The following is a 21557-nucleotide window of genomic DNA, read 5'->3' as shown; positions in this document are numbered from 1 at the left end:
TTTGTTTACTTTATAAATTCAAATTTGTCCTCTGCCATACATGCAAGCTTTACTGTCCAAATCCCTTCTCTGATGATTAATATGTAAACATGGTATTTGGATATGTGTGGCCAAGTCTCTCATATGCTCAATGCCTAAAAATAATTACGTTGATTTTTTTTTCTTACCTCATCCTATTTTGAAAGCAAAGCAAGAGAGAGAGAGAGAGAGAGAATTTTGAGATTTTCCAACAGAATTGAAGGAGTCCGCTTATATTGGATTTTTATTTTTTTATTTATATAAAAAAATATATTAGACAAGTTAAGTAACCACGTCCGTCATCTCTCCACCCTAAAAACTAGGAATCAGTTACAGTTTAAAAAACTAATAGATGGTTTAGATTAATCTAATATTAAATGGACGATTAATATTAAAAGAAAGTGAAAATAAGATTACAATATGTACGTACTGCTATCACTCGCCCGTACTTAAATGCATTTAGAGTTGAAAACTAATTGCATTGCAAAAAATTTCATGTCAATCCAACATCAAAAATAAATGCCTTCGTAGTGTGCTTCCTATTTCACCAGCAAGATCAGGGCAACCATGAAGCCATGGTACGTTTATTGACAGACCAATAGGATCTCTGGCTTTTTCTCTGGCATCTTCTAGCCAAGCTAGCTCTTATCAAAAATAGGGACCCCAGATCAGGCGGAATGGTGAAACCAGATTCATTTAGCTTATATCTGGAGGACTTGGGACAAGCTTAACATAGAAACTTTGATTCTATGGCACTCTTCAAGCCACTTCAAATGCACAAGCTTAGAGATGCTGGTACAAATCAATGCAAAAGATTGGAAAACCTGTTTGAGTGTAGATGCTGACAGGGATCGCACCAAGCCCAACTGTGGCCAGGTGTAGCACAATTACAAATCATGTCCACGTAATGGTGGAGACAAAATCCAGAACATACTTCAGTAATTCTCAGTAAGATTAGTTTGAATTTTTCTTTTCCTTGCACTAATGAAATAGGGAAAGCATTAGAACCCATGTAAGCTATCAAAACATGATGCAGAAAACTGAACAAGACTAATTAGAACATATCCAGTTCAAACAACAAAAAGCGAGCATAGAAAGTATAAAAGGAACCAGAGACTAAATGCAGGGGCGTACCCAGTGCACAAGGCTCCCACCACTGTGGGTCTGGGAAGGGTCATAATGTACATGTAACAAAACTAGCAACAAAGCTAAAGCACCAGCTAGATACTGTAGGATGATGTCAATAGTCACCAAGTCACCTAAACCTCGAGGAATCCCTCGAGTTTGAAAACTGTTTGAAAGAGAGATGCATGTAAATTCTTATTCCTTTTAGTATTGTGTATCAATTCTTTGCACATAAAGTGCCATGAAATGGTGATTGACAATTTAAAACATTAAGAAATTCCATGCTAATTCTAAGCTTAAATAGAACCTTACACTGACAGTCATAATAGGAGTCAGCTATAGATTTAAAGAATAGAAGTATGTGCAAAGAAGATGAGAAGGAAAATTAATAAAAACTCCATCATCCAAGTACTAAGCAAACTTCAAAGCAAAGAATGCACAGCTTAATAAATAAAAAAATGCATTCAGTAATGGGCCATCTTTGCTCAAATCTTTACAATTTCAATGCAAAGAACCCATACCTGAGTTCAAGCTCCCTGACCTCAACAAGTTCTTTCCCGTGTGCATCTGTCCACTGCACTTTCCTCCTCTCAAAACCAGGGGCCTCGCTAACTGTTTCATTTGATGTCTCATGAAAGTTACCCTCCCCACTAGCTAATTGATTTGTAGTGTAATAGGAAGACTTCTTTAAGCTGCTCTTGAGACGAACTTTTTTTATACTTCTATCATCCCCATGATGAGATCATGAGAGAGACAATCCTCATTCTTGTCAGAAACAGCAGGAGACACTGCCACAATATCCTGCTGCTGGACAGGACCCACTTTGGGTGGGGAGGGGCCCTCGAGTCCTCCAGAAGCGCGACCAAAGCAAACAAAGGCAGCGCATCCGCGGGACACCCGATTCTTCCTGGAAGCCAGCTGGAGGTCAGAATCAATTTCTTGCTCCATCAACTGGTATTGATTCCACGGTTACAGTCTCATGGGTCTTTCTTCGTTCTTCTCACCCAACAGAAGAAGGGTCAGCCCCTTGCTATATCCAGAAGTCCATTCCACAAATTCCTCCTAAACATTGAAAAAAAAAAATTCCCATGCCAATTAAGTTATTTAATGATGTTGTTTTAAGGAATACGTGAAGAGAGGAAGAAGTAGAAAATATATTAAACGGTCTGGGCAGTGAAGTAGCTTGGGTCTTGCCTGCAAATGATGACAAAACCAATGTAGACAAGTCGCATTTGCAGGATGGAAAACGAGGTTGGGATGTGGAGAGAAGCAGAGGTCTATCAGTAACGAATCTACATCCCATTGCTTGCTCTTCTGTATTGGTGGCCCATTGCGTTGACCAATGCCGCATTGCCACTGGGACCAAAAAGTTTTGGCTTGCTCCTATTCAACAAAAAAAAAAAGGCAAGAAAACTATGAGAATATTCCAGAAACTGGAGAGTGTTGAACAGTAGAATTAAAATTGTCAATAACATAAACAGAAATTGCAAACTCACGTTCAACAAAACAGTTAGCCTCTTTATCATTAACATTAGTAGAATCCAATAAGCAGGACCTCTCCAAAACAAGGTACTTGTCAGTCAATGAAGCCAGTTACCAGTAATCCCCGCACGAACACTTCCCATCATTAAAATGATGAAACCTGTTTGAGTCCCGCAAAACTATTTGCCGCCCAACAATCTTAGATATATATCCAAAGGCAGAGTGACAATCACCACAGACTCGAAGGTTTTTCATAATCCTGATAGGCAATGCTGATGTGCGAATGAGAACAAAAGCAACTGCAAGCTTCTCACTATGACAGCTCAGTAGCTCTTCCTTGCTCTCCACTTCAAGATCATACAATGCAAACTTCGTCTGAGGCACATAACCCAAATCTCTCATTTTCCTATTCATGTCCAATAGTTTTTCATAGATTTTTTCTGTGTCTGGGTGCGATTTATCACCTGCTACGAACACATGAACCCCATCTTTCATAGTTACCCAACTACACCCAGCTTCCTTCTTCACTGCAGCCTCTCTCATTGCAGCCCGAGCCTTTGCCACATCATCCCATCTCCCTCCAAAGGCATTCATATTCGAAACAAGAACATAATTCACAGCATTTTGAGGTTCCAAAGCCAAAAGCATCTCTGCAGCGTGCCTTCCCAATTCTGTGTTAGCACCATTTACTCTACAGCAAGCCCCCAATATCGTCCTCCACATAAGAATATTAGGCTTCATAGGCATCCTTTTAACAAATTCCTCTACCATAGTGAGCTGACCCGCCCGACCAAGGAGATCCACCATGCATGAATAATGCTCCATCCGAGGAACCAAGCCATACTTATTGCTCATGGACTCAAAATGCTCAAGACCTTCATCAACCAATCCGACATGGCTACATGCAGATAAGACACCAACAAATGTGACATGGTCTGGGGGTTGACCTTCTTGCAGCATTTCAGAGAACAACTGTAACGCCTTTACACCAATACCATGCCGTGCATAGCCTGATATCATCGAATTCCAAGAAAACTCATTTTTCATTGGCATTAACCGAAAGGCCCTTGAAGCATAGTCTATCCTTCCACATTTCGCGTACATATCAACAAGTGCACTCCCAACTACAACATCAGTTTCCAAACAAGCTCTTATCCCACAGGCATGAATCTCCTTACCACGCTCTAATGCTGCAACAGAAGCACATGCACTGAGAACTGTGGCAAAAGTGAAACAATCTAGTCGCTGTCCCCTTTGCATCATAAACCAGACCAGATCCATGGCCTTTGGCAAATGCCCATTATGGATATATCCAGCAATCATGGAGTTCCAAGATACTTCATCCCTCCTCGCAAACATACTGGAAAATATCTTCTCACAGTCATCCATCTCCCCGCACTTCCCATAGCAAGAGAGAAATGCATTTTCGATAGCAATATCATCAGCAACACAATATTTTAGTGCTAGGGCATGAACCTGCTGGCCCAACTCATGGATGGAAAGTGCTGACACTGCTGCAAGAACATTTATGAAGGTCACTCTATTTGGACTCCAGCCAGATCGCATCATATTTAAGAAATACTCTATAGCTCCAGAGATAGATGCATCTGAATCAGCAAATGCTCCAATCATAGAATTCCATGAAACTTGATCGTAACCTGGCATCAAAGAAAAGACTTTCTGGCAATCAATGATGGATCCAGTTTCTGCATACAAACCAAGAAGAGAATTAGAAACTGAAACATCCAAATCAAGACCCAATTTGATCCCTTCACTATGTATTTGTGCCCCCAATTGGATGCACCCCAAGCTAGCACATGAACTCAAAGTGCTTATTAATGTAAAATTTGATGGAATCAATCCACTTCTCCTCATTTCACAGAAGCTCCTCACTGCCTCTCTGAAGCATCCATTCTGGTCGAGACCAGAGATCATGGAATTCCAAGAAACCAAGTCTTTAACACCCATGAGCTTAAAAACTCTACTGGCATTTGCAATGGCACCACACTTGGCATACATGTTAACCAGACCATTTGCAATTGCAACCTTGATTTCATTCAGCCCAGTTCTGAGTACATATGCATGCACTTCTCTGCCCTTTCTCCTCCCCTCTATCGGCACCAAGAACTCAGCACAAGCACTGAGAAGAATCACATAAGAATCGCAGTTTATCCCTACCAAATCACTTGTCTCACAGAAAACTTGAGCTGCTTCTTCTCCTCTCTTCTGCCTCACCAAACCAACCATCAGGCCATTCATGGAAACTGCATTTCTTTCACTCATCTGTTCGAAAATCTTCTTAGCATTATCAAGTAATCCAAACCTTGCAAATCCACTAACCAAAGCACTACCCACATACAAATCACTCAAAAAACCAGATTTTGTAACTCGATTGACGATTTGTTCAAGGAGGAAAAAACCAGCATCACTTGGAGTAGAATAAGCAGCGGTTATCAGGCTGCCAAAAGTATACTCACTAGGCTTGAAACTGACACCCAAACCCTCCCGTTGCATTGCCGAGAAAAGCCCAAATGCAGAAAATGCATCTCCTCTATGAGAATATACAGAAATGATAGAATTCCAAGATATTGAGTTTTTCAACTGTATTCCATCAAAAACACGGTGGGCATATACCGCAAGATCTAAGCAACAACTCCCATACATTGATATCAGTCCGTTACACACTACAACGTCCGACGCATACTGTGATTTCAAAACCAGAGCATGTATTTGCATCCCAAACTGAAGACCACAAGGGCCAGAATCCTGGCATGCCCGGAGTGCATTACCAAGTACATAGTGTGTGGGCACAAAGCCTGCATATAACATCGACCGGAACAGACGACAAGCCTCATCTGCCAAGCCTTGCTGCACATAGCCCGAAATCAAGCAATTCCACGTTACAACGTTTCTTTCAGGCAGTTCATCAAACAGGTCATGGGCAGCCACAAAATTACCCATTCTAGCATACAATGTGATGAGTGTGTTCGGCAAGAATAAGTAGCCAACAAGCCCACCCTTGATAATCTGTAAATGAAGACTCTTGGCATCTTTGGGGTCAGAAGAACCCACATATTGACGAGCAAGATCCTCATAATGAGTTTCAGAACTAGGAAATGGGTTACTAACCGATTCTTCGGGTCGAACAGAGGCAGGTATGGGAGTTTTGGGCTGAGACTGAGATCTTTTATACCGGTCTACAAGCTTATACAATGGGATTGTCAACGAAGAAGGTAAGGTTTGTGAACGCTGAATAAGGTTATTACGTTCAAATAGAAGATCAGCTTTTGCTGTAAAGGATGAAGTCGAGATGCCAAAATTCGAATTGCAGGAATTAAATCTCTGAATGGGTGTACGAAGAGCGCGAATCATAGTCAGGCAAGGACAGACTTTTTTCTCATCAGTTTTGGAGTAATATCACTTCCAAAAGCCTCGATCTTATCTGATCCAGAAACTAGCCATCCGATTGGTACAACAATAGGTTACTGACACCCATTCAAGATTGTTAAGTGGTTCCTGTATAATCTTGACCAAATTTGGGGCATTAAATAAGGTGGGGGGAAAGCTTATGGTTCAACAAGGGTGCTTTCCCTCGAGCTTGGATACATTGGAACACGCATTCCTAGAATCCATGAATATTTGAAGCATAGTTAGTGAAAAAAAAAAAACTTTGTTCCGCATGGCATGTTTAAAATGGTTCAAAATTTAAATGGGGCAGCCAAAAATCCAGTGAAAATTTTCAAGAATGGAAATTTCGTACTTTCAACAATATAATTATAGACAGATAAATTGAGGAATGATTTCCTAAATGAATGCAAAAATGCATATAATATACGCAGCCATTTCAACCAACAATCATTTGCTTTGAACAATCAAATATTTTGAACACTTATCAAGTAACAATGAAGAAGGCCAAGAGAACGTAGAGGACTAACCGTCTACAGAGGCAATCAAAAGCTCAAATAGCAGAGTCATTTTGATATGGAGACAGTAAAATTGAGATTTTTCCAAGCATATATGGTCGATGGTGAGGTAGAAGGTTTGGGCCAACTCACAAGACACATCTCCCGTTCTTACTTCACACTTTCTTTTCATTGAAAGATCCTCTCACAGTTTTTTGGGAATCTCATTTAACCATCTATTTGGGGCCTGAGGTGATGCAAATGCACGAGGCATAGGCCCTCTTGGACTGGGAACAAGCATGTGGTGGACATTTTTATTAGGATTCTTGTTTCTAATCTCAAGTGACCTAGACTGGAAAAGACTGTCTTGGACTGGGAACAAGCATGTGGTGGACATTTTTATCTATCAAGTAAATCTAGGACCTCACTCTCCCTTTGAGACATACTTCATGCAGGTGGGCTTGCACTTACAACAGGATAGGTACTATGACATGGTCTTCTCAATCAAATTGGCAGGATTTGGGCATGCAGCAATCAGCATTCTTGTTCATGACATCTTCAGGGATAGAGTTAGCTACATCTATTCAAATGTGAATGCAGCTGGAGCAGGGCTACTGTTAACAGTAAAAGGAATGAAACTATATGAGGGTGGATATAACAAGTGAGACAACTGTGTAGCTCTGAATTTTATTCAGAGTTGTTTTGGAAATGGATGGATGTAGGGTACTCCAAATACAGGTATCATCATCTCGATTAGTTTGGGAGACCCGGACGTAGTGTACCTATGCAACCAATTCCCCTACCCACTAAGAATTTCGATCTCGAGCAAGCTCAAGGATTTTTTGGATAATAAATACAAGAAATCTGGTGTGGAGAAAGTATACTGTCATACATGGGATACGGTCTAGAGAGAGAGAGAGAGAGAGAGATTCTTACGTCAGCTGCAGAGACCGATAACTCCGACCGTCGCACAGCGCTGCGCTGCGCTGCTCTCAGTTGCAGAGTCCGACAAGTCCGAGGGACGTGGGAACAAGGGATGAGGACCCCTAGCAATAGAGTGCAGGAGTCCCAGGAGGTCGTGGGATTCACCATGTGCATAACGGCCCAAGGGTTTAAATTTGTGATCATAATCAGGAACCAAACCATAACCAGGGTTTCAAGAATGGGCGAATCGGATCGAATTGCTCAATTCAGATCGAAATTGTGATCACCGATCTCCGTTATTTACCCTACTTTCTCTTTTTTATTTGTAAATTTTGTACGATTTGACATAAATGTGTTGATTGGTTCAATTCGATGTAAGAATTTTTAGGTAAAACCAAAACACAATCATTTAACTAATAGGTCTCAATTTTGAAACTAAAATCAAATCATTTATTGAAAGGTTTGACGATTTCGATGTAAACGATTCGATTCAAATTTCCGTAAATAATTTCGATTTGGTTTTCAAATCAGAAAGGCCTTGTCTATCATGAGTTTGAATGGTTGGTCATATTCCGTTTCTTGGTTTTATAGGCTTTGTGTAACTGAAGCTAATAATTGTACACATGCTTATCAATTTCAGTAAATCTATTTTTTACTTAAAAAAAATAAAAGAAAAACAAAGCTTAGAACCAATTTGGAATCTAAAACTGTCCAACCCATTAATAATTTGCGTTGATTCTTAGATTTAGAATTGATTGACAAATTGGGACGTTTTGGTCATGACCCCTAAGAACCAGAACCTATTGATATTCATGTGTGGGAGGATTTTGATATATACATTGATGTTGCCTTTCCCTAATAGTTTGAGGTTTTAAGTGAAAGAGTAACGAACAAATATACTGCCAATAAATGGATCCCGCCTGAAAGACTGTATGTGCCAAAACCCAAGGAAAAGCACCATGTTGCCCTGGTTTTTTAGGCACTACAAATGCTATTGTATGAACCAAATCCTTCTCAGCTTGGAGTCTGGACCCTTTTTTGATCTCTTGGGAATGTTGTTGCTTCAGTTTGTATTCCTTATGGAGTGTTGAAGAACCAAAATCTTTTGGCTGTTTTTATCTATAGTTGTATCATTGAAACTGGCTCCTCAAAAGTTGATTTCGAGGTTGGAGGGAACCATGGAGAATGCTATGCTCGCAGACCTCACGAACAGCTTAATGTTTGGGTTGTGTTCGGTTTGCATTCTCAGAACTGATTCTGAGTCTACAATTAAAGCATTTTGAAGCGAGAAAATATAGAAGAATCAAGTTTCAAAATGCGTTCTAGACCAGAATCTATTCCAAGAATGCATAACAAACACAGCATTGGTTTTCATCTTTTCCACATTTACATCCTTAGAATCTGAATCATTGGTAGGCAACTTTGATACATGAATAGATTAATGAGAACTAATCCATCAAAACCCACTTGAACAAATCATTCTACCTTCGATGGTGTAGTTTGTTGTAATGAAGGTTCCATGCCCAGATAGTACAAGGACAAATGAATAGTGAAGATACATTTTAAGATATTCATCAAATCCAGTGAAGTTACAGTGAGTCACTAGAAGATTACAGAACATAGATTGAATATGATTACAACAATTACGACAATGAGAAGGGAATGACAGTGATGATGATCAAGCACAAGAATCAATCCAGATCTAATATCCCAAAATTGGAGAAAAGGATCTTCACTTGATCAACAAAATCTGAACCTGTTGCGTACTCTGTTAGCAGCCCAACAGCAAAACCAAACATGGCCCATCTGCACAGCAACCATTCAACATAGAGCACCAGACATTTCGTCCAAAATGCAGATCAAGTCAAAAAAAATTCCAACAAAGAGAAAATTAATAATTCAAAAAAAAATGAAGAAAACTGGAAATTGGATTTTTCTTTCTTCTCCAAGTCAAAGCATTTTCTATTACTATATCTGTATTATCAAGAAAACAGATCCTGGATCTAGTTGTTCTTTATCCAAACATTAGTGGTGCAGAAAGAGAGTATTGGTGGCCACAGGAGCATCCTTAGAGAACATCGTGTGGACAATCTCTTTGCTATCAGGGGGTTGCAGTTCATGAGTTGGAGGCCATTAGAGGAGGATCATTATTTTTGGATTAACGCGACTTTAACCTTTTGAAGTTGGTGAATTACACAGCTGTGGTTACATTATCTTAAGTTACCCCATTAACTCTTTGAAAGATAGACTACTTTTACTCGAAGTATGATAATATGAAAGTTGGAGGTATTGAAAGAACACAATGAAAGCAAGAAATGACTCAAGCTGAAATAGTGTTGAAATGGCTGTGAATTAACACAAGATGTGGCTTTAGATAGAATGGATGGGTAGTACATGATTCAATTAGATGGGCCCAAGTAGTTGGGATGAAACTTATTGGAGTAGCATAAATCAAATTCTAGTCTTTCAAGCATGAATACCAGAGGCAATTAGTCACCACTTCACCTCACGATTTCCAAAGAGCACCAAAAGACATGAGATACAAATTTTCATTACGCACCTAATAAAATTTTTGTTCTCATAAGCTACAATATAAAAGAAATGAAGCAAAATCATATTGATGATGTCATGGATAAAGTCATTCAACATTGGGGTAACAGGCTTGGTTCATTTTTTGCATTTCAGAAAAATCTTGAAGAAAATAGACAGCCCTTTAGAGATAGGAGTGGCAGTTTTTCCCTTTTGGCTTGGTGGAGCTGAGCTGAGCTGAGCTGGGTTCCACTCTGTAGGAAATGTATAGGAAGTACATGCAGTAAACCAAGGGCCTGCATGAGCTGGACCGCCAACAAATAATAGGTACCCCCACGAAGGCATTACCAAATACATTACAATTCTATACTTTTGGACTCCTCTTCACTTGAAGGTAATATAATTGACAGTGTTTTAAGGATTGGGAGCAGGAAGTGTAACTACGGGGATTCAGAGGGTGCCCCCCCACCCCCCCTCCCCCAAAAAGAAAAAACAAGCACCCTGAGAGCAACTAGGTGAAATAAATTGATTATTTATGCAGCTGTTCTGATTCATATTCTCATTTAGTTCCATTTCTATTCATCTGCAAACTTTTGAGGCAACCAACGTTTCCTTAAAGTAAAGAATTTGTTATTCTATTTTTTTGGGGCTCACTTGCATGGCATCAATCATGTAACCGAAAGAGGTTTGAAAATATAGATTTACAAGCATAATTGCTTCGTTTCCATTGCTCTGTCCAGATTTTAAGTAGGAAGAGGCAGAGGCAGAACAGTTCAAAGGCTTCACTTTTATCCTTGTATTTGGGATTGTGGAGGAAAAGGAAGATAGAACAACAACCCACCCCCCCCCCCCCCCCCAAAAAAAATAAAAATGAATACAATATAATGATAATTCCCCCTCCAGTGACCATATTATCAATGCAGGAACCATCAATGTTGAGCTTAATCTGATCACCTTCTGGAGGGATCCATCTAATCCATTTACCTCTGTGGGTTGAGACTATTTGGAAGATGATCCAGAAACTAACAACAGGATAGGCTTCAATTTTAAAATAAGATCCACATTTAGAGGATAGGTTCCAAGGGGTTCCGAGATGATATCTTGATAGGTGGAGTGGTAATTGTAACCCAAGCCACAGCTTGCATTCTTTGGACAGGAAAGATTTGATGGAGGGAATGTAGCAGTATTTATAGAATAGCTGAGATGATATCTTGATTGGAGGAGTGACAGTGTAAGAAATGTCATATTCGAAATCTTTTGCTTGGAGAGGGATGGAAATTTTCTTCAGAGCCTATGGCTACACAGGTTAGGGGTGTCATAAGGAACTTGAAAACTGTTTTTCTCATATTTTATTCTGGTCCTACAAGTTTGTAGTAACTGAACAAGACAGGTCACAAGGCTTCCAATCATTTTTGACATCTTTATCACTTCTCCTATACCAAATGGAAATTCTTCAAGCACCTATGCTTGTTCCCCAGCTAATGAGGAAGAGGGCTCCTGAAAGGTTTCATTCATTTTAGTGTAGTTTCAGTCCGAACACAATAAGTAGCAGTGATTTTCTGGTGAAGAAGGTGGGCATGTTCATATCTAGAAGATGGGAAATCTATTTCCACAATTTTATTTACAACTGGGGTTGTTTATTAATCTAACCTAATTAATTGAAGCTCAATTACTCTGTTGTATTCGTTTTCAGGTACCATCTAAACTATACTAATTCCAGATAAAACGTGAATCATCAAACATCGTCAGATGGGTAAAAAGAAGAGAAAAGATACTGTTACCTGCCATTAGCAATTTCGTTCTTCCCAATGAATCCAAAGAAAGGTCCTTGGTCCGCTTTTTCGAGCTTCTTCTGCCGAAAATACTCCTGAAGCTCTTTGGCCATCTTCCTCTGAAACTCCATAGTGATTACATTAGGATCCGATACTTGCGAGACCCCAGCCACAGAAACCGGCTTTGAAGGGGCTGAAGGTGGAGAGGGAGGAGACGGAGATTGAGATGGAGATGGAGATTGAGGAATGGGTATCACAGGAGCAGAGGGTTGTCTCAGAGAAGGGGCAACTGGTCTTCGAATTGGGCCTTCAGCATTTGAATTCCTTATGGTAATGGAAGGCTTAGTGGCAGAGAATTTGATGGAAGAAGAAGAAGAAGAGGACGATGATGAAGAGCAGGTCGTAGTCGAAGAGGAAGAATAGGAAGAACTTGAGATTTTAACACAGGGAATTGAAGAAGACGCTAAAGACATCTTTGATCCCCTCAAGTGGCTCTCAGAATGATTCGTTGCTCTGCTCTTCTTTGTTGTTCTTATAGTTCTTGATTATCCAGAGAAGCTAAGAGAAGAGAAAAGAAGAAGAGGTTGATCCAACAGAAAAGAGCTGTGGATAAGAGTTGGCCAAGTTTTCCAAATTCCAAGTGGAGTGTGTGTTCTTGAATATTTAGAGTTGAGAAATCTGAGCCATCACGCATGAGTGTAGCCCACTCCGGGTCGGGTTGGTCAGTTCGGATTTCGGATCATGGTTAGTTAAAATGCTTTTTAAATGTTTTTTTAATTTAAAATTATGTAAACTTATAATGGCTCTAGATTTTAAGCACAACAATGTGTAAGTCCAAGATCATGCTTGGGGGTAGAAATGTGATAACACATATCTTCCCCTATCCAACTGTTGAAGACACAACCATGTGTATACATAGTTAGGCATAAACCTATATGTCATATTGAATTAATAAGATATGAGTTAGTCCCTGCTTCTTTTTTTTTTTTTTTTTTTTATTCGCCATTTTAGACATTTTTGACCAGATTTTTTATAATCTCATTTGAATTTTGAGCCATTTTAAATAAGCACTACAGAACAAAGGTATTTCATTGTTCCCATTTTAACTAACTATAATTTAGAGTGATAAAACAGAAATTTAGGCTATATGTTTGAAAGGCGCAAAAGTTATAAAAATGGAAGAAACAAGGACACATAAATTAATCATTATTATTATCATTACTTTTTTTTCCCCCTTTTCTTGCATATTACATTGTCATTTTTATTGTTCCTTTTGGGTGGATATGCGGGTATGGATCAGGCACCAAGAGGGTTAATACTTTTAATTTTCAAACAAATTTGCATACCAAATCTATTTAATAAGTGAGCATGTGTGTTAGTGTGAGCACACACAAGCAAAACTCTCAGTTAGAATAGCAAAGAGAGGTAACATGAAAATTGAGAGAGTTCTCTCATATAGTGGTATGGAGAATCCACCAATCAAAGAGTAGGTTACAGTCCAGCAATAGGAGGCAAGAGGAGAAAGATAAAGGAATTGCCGGCACAGAATTTGGTATTCTTAACAACAACAATTTTAAAAAGGATCCTTCTATTTGTCACTATCAGAAGCAAAGTGAATTGTTTTACTATGACTTTGCCTCCTTCCATAATAAGGGACAGATATGTAATTTCTTAAGAAGAAGGCACTAATGCATGCTGTGCAGCTGGACATCGAATCTTTTCTCTTATCTATTTTAACTATGGAAGGGCTTTTTAGGCTCATTAAGGCTGACTGAGCTTAATATGTAGCTCCAAAGATATCTCATCTACTATGTTTTTGCATATTATACTTTGATTTTTCTGTTGAACCATTGAATATGATGCTATTTCTATCCAAGTCATTTTAAACATTTTACAGGATCTACCAGATGAACATAACTTTTCTAAAAGTGGTGTCATGTTTAGTAAAGTGTTTAGTTCTCGCCCCGTCAGACCTCACACATACATGAGCCTTGTGCTTTGGATACATACATCCTTTTTGAAAAAAAGTGTCAAATATACTTGTCGCCTATGGATGAGGGTTCTCCTATCTGGGTACTCATGTGGTCCCAAGGGAAAAAAAAAACTAATTTTGGAAAGGCTGTTATGATGATCACAAAGGGTGATCTCCAGTTACTTGGAAGTTATCATGTCTACTACCCAAGTCCTTGGGTGGGTTAGGGACTATAACTTCAAAGGATTCTTGTTATGTTTCTGTAGCTAATAGGTAATCTCTTCAAGGCTAGGTCCCTTACAATGTGGTTGCTTATTTACCTTGATAATATATTTTGTTCTATTTTCTACCAAAAAAATAAAAAATATATTTAACTAATAAATTCTTAGATTCCCTAATAAGTGATACCTAACAGAATGACTGCAATTCTGTAAACCACAACAACATTTGGTGAAAAACTTTATCTGTATATATGATATGGACATTACCCCGGAAAATAACAAATGAGAGAGAGCCCATCAAAACCCAAGTTCCAAAAGGAAAAAATACACACATTTTAATTACCATGAAACAATGACAAGGGCATCACTTTATATACTTGACAGGAAAGCATGTATAAGCTAGACAGACAAAATTGAAATCTCAATCATGGAAAAGGATGCCGACTCTTGATCAATCTGAAACAGACCCACTTTTCCTCTCCTGGAAATCAGCAGGGCTAGACAAAGTACAAGGGGAAGAAGTGAAAGGGCTCTGTTAGTGGTCATTCTCATCCATCTGATACATTGTTGCCTTTACACTGGTCCTGACCTTCAGCTCTGTTGGCTAGTAAGATGGCGGGGTCTAATCCGGTTGCTCCCTGGCCCAAACTACATAATCACACATGCACAGCTCCGTTCATTTTCAGCTTCTAATTCCTCATCTGTTAAACCTACATCACTGCCATCAGCCCAAGTCATCATGTCAGCTCCATAAGAAGGCTCAAATTAATATCACTACCAGAAAGTTTCCAAAATGTGCTTCAAGGACACAAACTTACGAGTACATATATAGCAAGTATGTGTGTTTATGTATGACACTATGATCTATTGGTCAAAGCACCTTCCATCAACAAAGTTCAAAAATGTTATGTTTACTACTAATACTGTTCAAATAACACCGTACACTTAACTCATTTTCACTTGGCTTAAAAGAAGCCTTTAACAAAAAAGACCAGTTTGGATGTTCAGAAAAAAAGATCAACTTCGAAGCATATTCATAATTAAGGTTAGCATGGAAGATATGATGTGCACCAAAAACACTTGAACAAGGATGTTCCACTAATGTAACTGAAACTAAATCATTAGTCAAATATTAGGAGAACCCACCAACTGACAGAATCATCAAAGAACTTTCTTTACTTAGGTGGAACCCTGAAGAGGCCCATCCAAAAAAATGGACAACTGATCCCTGAATAACCTGTCCTATTTGATCCCATCAAATTCTGCTGCTTCCTTTTTTAACCCTTTATTTTAGGCAAAAAAGGAAGACATGGAAGTTAGCATTTCCAAATACCCAAGTACGAGCAGATAGAAAATTAAACGGAAGATCCCAACATCAATATCATCTTGGAGTTTCTGATGAAAAAGGTGTTTCGTCTAAGCAATTAAAGTTTTTAAGCATGTAAACAGCAAGACAATATTCTTCCAGCAAGTAGGACCACGAACTCCCTAACAACAAGGAATTCTCACAATGACTGCAAGATGGGTTGCAGTTTTTGCCAAAGCCAATTCAAACAAGACCATGAGATGTAACATGGTACATATGCAGAGGAAAAAGTTCTTAACAAGAAAGCAATAAAATAAAGTAGAATAGAATCTTCCAGCCTTGACCAAAACCTATACAAGAAAAGAGTGAAAAAAAAAGATTCATGTGAAATGCAAAAAGAACATCACAACAGTCCCAAATTCAAGCAGAGAGTATCAAATCCATATTAATGGATGATCAGACTGGCCATTCAATTATTTAATAAAAACTCAATACAAATCATCAGAGGAGAAAAATACTAAAGAGAAAAAGGTTACAATGAGTGATTTAACTCTTCATTACACACTGAATATTAAAGATACGCAAAATAAATCATTAAATCAATAACCTCTAATCATCATATTTGGAAATACGGATGCAAGAGGTGGTGAACATAAGCAACAAGCCATACTGAAGCAGTGCCAGATTGGTCTCACGAAGGCTGGATTTTGGGCCATGGGTAGGTTCCATGAGCCTTCAGATACTTTTCTATGGGTTATTTGTTGTATGGGGCCTTAATTAAACCTATAAAGTGGGGGTGAAGTCAGCACACAAGATTAGTGTCTATAAAGTTGCATTTTGAACTAGATTATAATACTTACTAGCAAGTATAGAGTTTTGTTTTGAGATTATATACTTCATTTGATGTGTGAGATTGATTGAGTGTCCTTTTATGAGTCTAGATTGGAATTTCTAAAGGTAATCTATATGCATACAACATCCCATCAGTTAGACATGATTTAAATAATAGAATTGAAGGTTTTTCAAGAGTTTTTGAGCTGTTGACCTCTGCAAAGGTGAGTGAAAGCTCTTCTTCTGGCTTACTGTTTTCTCCTCCTTTTTCTAGTTCCGATTTTTACTGCAAATCAAGTGCTATCTCTTCAATCCTTTCTCTATTCTTCTCCTACTACTTGTTATAGCGAGCAAGGGCAATTCCAGATGAGCTCAGACCTGAAGCCACTATGCTGCCGACCCTCTCTATCCCCTGCTATGCGCCTGCCTATCGTACTTCTTTCATAATGCTTGCTTGCCTTTACTACCCGCCTTTTACTAAGAAAGGGTGATTGTGCCTACCTACTGCTGCTCTCCCCTTATTACTCCTTCTAATCTGTTGTGCCCCTATTTTCTGTTCAGTTTCAGTTCTGCTCTATTTGAGTTCAGTTTTCATACAACGTTTCCTGTCATTGCTTTCTGAAATTCTGTTCTCAGATCTAAATTCTTTTGGTAAGTTAGTACAGTTCTGGAACTTCTCAAGGACTACTGGATCTTCCTATTGAATTATCAGATTTGGCCCAAATTTTGCAGGCTGATGCTGTTAGTAGAATAGACCACTCAACTGAAGTTTAGATCTGTTCTATATATAGTTTCTCCCAACTAGTTTCTGCTAGACTCTTCTAGTCTGGAAACTGGTTTACCTTACATACTACATACAAAGTAACTATTGAATAATGGATGCAAAAAAATGTACATCGTCGCTTCACGAGTCACCACCACCAAGCACATAGAGGTCAAGTGTTGTTCCATATGGAGATGGTGGGTTACGTATTTGTGACAATGACTACTTCAGGAGTACATAAACTATGTTTACTACTGTACAATGACGAAAAACTCTTATTCACCTGACACTGTTCATATTGACGAAAAACAACCATATGTAGGGGATACAGAATTCCTACACAGGTGTTTGATGTGATTATTGTGATGGGAAAAGTTTCTCATGTCGGCTGGTTACTCATCAAGAATGATGGCATGAATATAATAGCAAATTAGCAACAATTACTAGCTAAGTCTGACATTGTTACCACACTAAACCAAATGTAGTATTGGCAAACAGGCTAACAAACATCATGATCACCAAAATGCAGTAGAGTGAATTTGGTTTTCTTTGGAGGATATTACTTCAAGGCCCATAATATCTTTGTCAGGTTTTGCATTTTCTATATGTAACCATTAGTACTAATGCGTACTACGCTCACCAACTTCGATGTGTTGATTCCAGTCAATTAAAAAAGGGCAACCAGTATCACTGTTTAATTATTTGAAAAGGAGAGAGATTAAAATCTAAAGGATTTTCTCCATCCCTTATCACAGCCAAAATTAATAAACTTTTACAAGTTTCTCTTGGTCCATCATGTGATTATAATGATAATAATAATGATCAGGAAGAAGAAATGGATTAAAGCTTCCTCTAGCACATTGACCGTCTCCCCTCTGTCCTTTCCAAATAAGGTTGAAAATACAAAAAACACTTCATCTGGTCAGTCTTTGATAGTATAAAGATGATAAGCCACTGCATCTGCATTCAGAAGTCCAGGCAAACATACGAGAATGTGGAAATATGAGAGAAAAATTTAAGACATGAATAAGGCAATTATCTTCGGGTCTGCATGTGGATTACCATGAGGAAGTTTAAATCCTTTTCCTAAATTTACTACCATGAAAAATAGTTCTTTGACTGTTCAACCCCATGCAAACCGTTTATTGGGCTCCATAAAGTTCCATTAGCTACGAATATTATTAAAACTTGTTCCTTCACATTAATGCAACACAAGAAACGAGATTGTTGCCATGCACTTGCACCTTTTCGGTATTTTAATTTAAAGTACCAAGAGAGCATTAGATACTAAATGTGTGTGCATAGAACTTTTTATACAAAAAGCCATCCCAAAAGACTGCTCCTTTCTTTTCCTTGTTCCTCAAATCTTATCAACATCTGGACAGATCTTGGTTCCATTAATAACATATGGGAGCATATAAAATTGCAAGAGCTGTAAGCTACTTGAACAAACTAGGGTTTTCCTGGCTGAAAACCTAGAAAAGTTAAAATATGGAGAAGACGATCTCAGGGCTCCGTTATAATTCAAATAAACCAGATGATGTTTGTGTTTACAGCCCAGCTCTTCTATATGACTAACTCTAACTTGTATTACAAAAGTAACTGAACTTAAGAACTACAAACAAGGACAGATTTGTCCACTACATTAAAATAACTTAATGAGCTGTTGAAAGACTAAACTAAATTCCCCATAACAGTAATAAACAGGGGAATAATATTCTTCAAAGAGACAACAACAACTCAGACTTATCCCAACTAAATAGGGTCGACTAATAATATTCCTCATAGAGAGACATAAAAAAAAGCTACTAACTCAAATATCCAATAACGTTATACCAAAAGAGGGTGACAATAAGTGTTTCTAACGGTCTATTTGAACTAGACTTTCACCATCGACTTGCATGATATATGGTCCATATGGAAAAATAAAAAGAAGGGAGAAGAATCTGGATAAAAGAAAGAAATCAGACATCTTCCTCGTAGCTTCAATCCGCCATCTTCTCCCTAAATTCTGTAGCAACTTCTCTTCTGAACTTTCCAGATTCTATACACCCCCCTAATCCTGACTACCAGGCCCCTTTTTCTAGGCCTGAATCTCCATCATAATCACAGAAACCACTACTCATCTTCTTTAATCAATCTGGCAGAATTGGCATGGATGCCCTTTTTCCTTGAAAGCTGATTTACATAATTAAAACCATCAGGTTTACTGATTTCTGTCCTAAATCACTACTCCCTTATTTAAATTCATCTAAAGAGGAGATCTGGATTCCAAAAACCAGAGGGGACCATTTAATACATAAGTTGCACTCAGCATGAGGCTAAGCCCCATCTAACACATGCATCTACACTTAAGCAAGACCCAATTTCCCAATACCTCTCACCACTTCTGTTTCTCTTTTCTTGCCAACTAAACTTAAGCTGGCTCCACATGGCATAACCTTTTTTCCCATATATCGATTCCATCTTCTTTGTTAATTAGTACTGATCAAATGCTGTCAACCATATTGTTTTCCTTATTAAGTTCCTCCAAAAGACTTTTACCTTCCATAATTTTTATTCCATAAAACCATTTCAGACATGTCATCTCATGTTTCAAGTTCCAGCTGCTCCTAAGATACTTAAAGCCCAGACCATGCGACCTATCACAATTCCCAAAAGTCCACCCCTTTGTTATAAGTACTTAATTGCATTTAGAAATTGAAAACTAATTGCTATTACTGCAAAAATTTTAATGTCAATACAACATAAAAAATAAATGCCTTCATGGTATGCTTTCTATTTCACCAGTAAGATTAGAGCAACCATGAAGGATGAAGCCATGGTGTGTTTATTGAGAGGCCAATAGGATCTCTGGCTTTTTGGCATCTTCTAACCAAGCTAGCTCTTATCAAAAATAGGGCCCCAGATTAGGCGGAATGGTGAAACCAGATTCATGTAGCTTATCAGAAGGACTTGGGTCAAGCTTAACATAGAAAAAATTTATTCCATGGCACTTTTCTAGCCACTTCAGATGCACAGGCTTAGAGATGCTGGTGGAAATCAATGAAAAAGATTGGAAAACCAGTTTGATGGTAGATACTGACAGGCATCGCACCAAGCCCAACTGTGGGCAGGTGTAGCACAATTACAAATCATGTTCATGTAATGGTGGAGACGAATTCAAGAACATACTTCAGTTATTCTCAGTACAATTAGTTTGAATTTTTCTTTTCTTTGCACTAATGGAATAGGGAAAGCATTAAAACCCATGTAATTAATCAAAATATGATGCAGAAGACTGAACAAGACTAACAAGACTAACAAGACCATATCTAGTTCAAACAACAAAAAAATGAAGATAGAAAGTGTAAAAGGAAACAGAGACTAAATGCAGGGGCGTACCCAGTGCACAAGGCTCCCACCACTATGGGTCTGGGAAGGGTCATAATGTACATGTAACAAAACTAGCAACAAAGCTAAAGCAGAAGCCAGCAACGGTAAGATGATGTCAATAGTCACCAAGACACCTAAACCTTGAGGAATCCCTCGAGTTTGAAAACTGTTTGAAAGAGAGATGCATGTAAATTCTTATTCCTTCTCAGTATTGTGTATTAATTCTTTGCACATAAAGTGCCATGAAATGGTGATTGACATTTTGAAACAATAAGAAAGTCCATGCTAATTCTAAGCTTAAATAGAACCTCACACTCACAGTGGTAATAGAAGTCAGCTATAGAATCAAAGAATAGAAGGATGTGCAGAGAAAATGAGAAAGAAAATTAATAAAAACCCCATCATTCAAGTATTAAGCAAACTTCAAAGCAAAGAATGCACAGCTTAATAAAAAAAAAAAAATAATGCATTCAGTAATGGGCCATCTTTGCTCAAATCTTTACAATTTCAACACAAAGAACCCATACCTGAGTTCAAACTCCCTGATCTCAACAAGTTCTTTCCCATGTGCATCTGTCCACTGCACTTTCCTCCTCTCATTACCAGGTACCTCACTAACTGTTTCATTTGATGTCTCATGAAAATTACCCTCCCCACTAGCTAATTGATTTGTAGTGTAATTGGAAGACATCTTTAAGCTGCTCTTGAGACGAACTTTTTTTATACTTTTATCATCCCCGTGATGAGAGAGACAATCCTCATTCTTGTCAGAAACAGCAGGAGACACTGCCACGATATCCTGCTGCTGGACAGGACCCACTTTGGGCGGGGAGGGGCCCTCGAGTCCTGCGGAAGCGCGACCAAAGCAAACAAAGGCAGCGCATCCGCGGGACACCCGATTCTTCCTGGAAGCCAGCTGGAGGTCAGAATCAATTTCTTGCTCCACCAACTGGTATTGATTCCACGGTGACACTCTCATGGGTCTTTCTTCGTTCTTCTGACCCAACAGAAGAAGGGTCAGCCCCTTGCTATATCCGGAAGCTGAAGAAGAGAAGAACCCTCCTCCTTCGACTGCCAATAACATCAGTTCTTCTCATCAGGGCACTGAAGAAAAATTTCTAAATTTTCTCCATCATGCGACACACCACCAGCATTTCAACTACCTGTCACATTTAATAAGCAGGCTCTCAGAAATGCTTGGGGATGGGGAGAGTTGGTAGTACTAACAAGGGAACCATCGTCTTCTACTATTGAAATTGTCCAAAGTATTAAAAGTTCATTGAAAACAATCTTATCCAATTTTCTAGAGCTCGGTTTCTTACCAAAAGAAGGGGGAA

General features: G+C 38.6%; 3 protein-coding genes and 1 long non-coding RNA gene across 5 annotated transcripts in view; all 4 read right to left on the bottom strand.

The window, feature by feature from the left end:
* Window positions 1-476: 476 nt before the first annotated feature.
* LOC122074559 lies at window positions 477-2205 on the bottom strand. The gene is made up of 2 exons (XR_006138999.1): window positions 1665-2205; window positions 477-999 (listed from the first exon to the last, which is right to left on the bottom strand). It is a non-coding gene; the product is annotated as an uncharacterized LOC122074559 (long non-coding RNA).
* Window positions 2206-2338: 133 nt separating this feature from the next.
* Window positions 2339-7749, bottom strand: LOC122074558 (putative pentatricopeptide repeat-containing protein At5g09950). 2 transcript variants are annotated; one of them, XM_042639432.1, is made up of 3 exons: window positions 7464-7749; window positions 2640-6247; window positions 2339-2526 (listed from the first exon to the last, which is right to left on the bottom strand). In XM_042639432.1, exon 2 carries the CDS (start codon window positions 5995-5997, stop codon window positions 2737-2739), a length of 3261 nt encoding a protein of 1086 aa, XP_042495366.1. In that variant the 5' UTR covers window positions 5998-6247; window positions 7464-7749; the 3' UTR covers window positions 2339-2526; window positions 2640-2736. The 2 variants fall into 2 exon arrangements, with proteins under 2 accessions (XP_042495366.1, XP_042495368.1); XM_042639434.1 differs by having other exon boundaries at window positions 2640-5493.
* A 1169-nt stretch (window positions 7750-8918) lies between these two features.
* LOC122073304 (light-harvesting complex-like protein OHP2, chloroplastic) lies at window positions 8919-12400 on the bottom strand. The gene is made up of 2 exons (XM_042637866.1): window positions 11762-12400; window positions 8919-9257 (listed from the first exon to the last, which is right to left on the bottom strand). The coding sequence occupies exons 1-2, from the start codon at window positions 12223-12225 to the stop codon at window positions 9143-9145; spliced, it is 579 nt and encodes a 192-aa protein (XP_042493800.1). The 5' UTR covers window positions 12226-12400; the 3' UTR covers window positions 8919-9142.
* Window positions 12401-14170: 1770 nt separating this feature from the next.
* Window positions 14171-21557, bottom strand: part of LOC122073997 — an 8706-nt gene continuing 1319 nt past the window's right edge. Inside the window, exons 2-3 of the mRNA XM_042638759.1 lie at window positions 20748-21383; window positions 14171-14663 (exon numbers count right to left, since the gene is read on the bottom strand). Coding sequence (XP_042494693.1) covers window positions 14594-14663; window positions 20748-21304 — 627 coding nt within the window. The 5' untranslated portion in view covers window positions 21305-21383 and the 3' untranslated portion in view covers window positions 14171-14593. The remainder of the gene's footprint in view (window positions 14664-20747; window positions 21384-21557) is intronic.

Source organism: Macadamia integrifolia, chromosome 3 (genome assembly GCF_013358625.1).
Source record: "Macadamia integrifolia cultivar HAES 741 chromosome 3, SCU_Mint_v3, whole genome shotgun sequence".
Classification (NCBI taxonomy): domain Eukaryota; kingdom Viridiplantae; phylum Streptophyta; class Magnoliopsida; order Proteales; family Proteaceae; genus Macadamia; species Macadamia integrifolia.
Note: the sequence above shows the minus strand (reverse complement) of the source record. Positions and strands in the feature narration are given on the sequence as shown.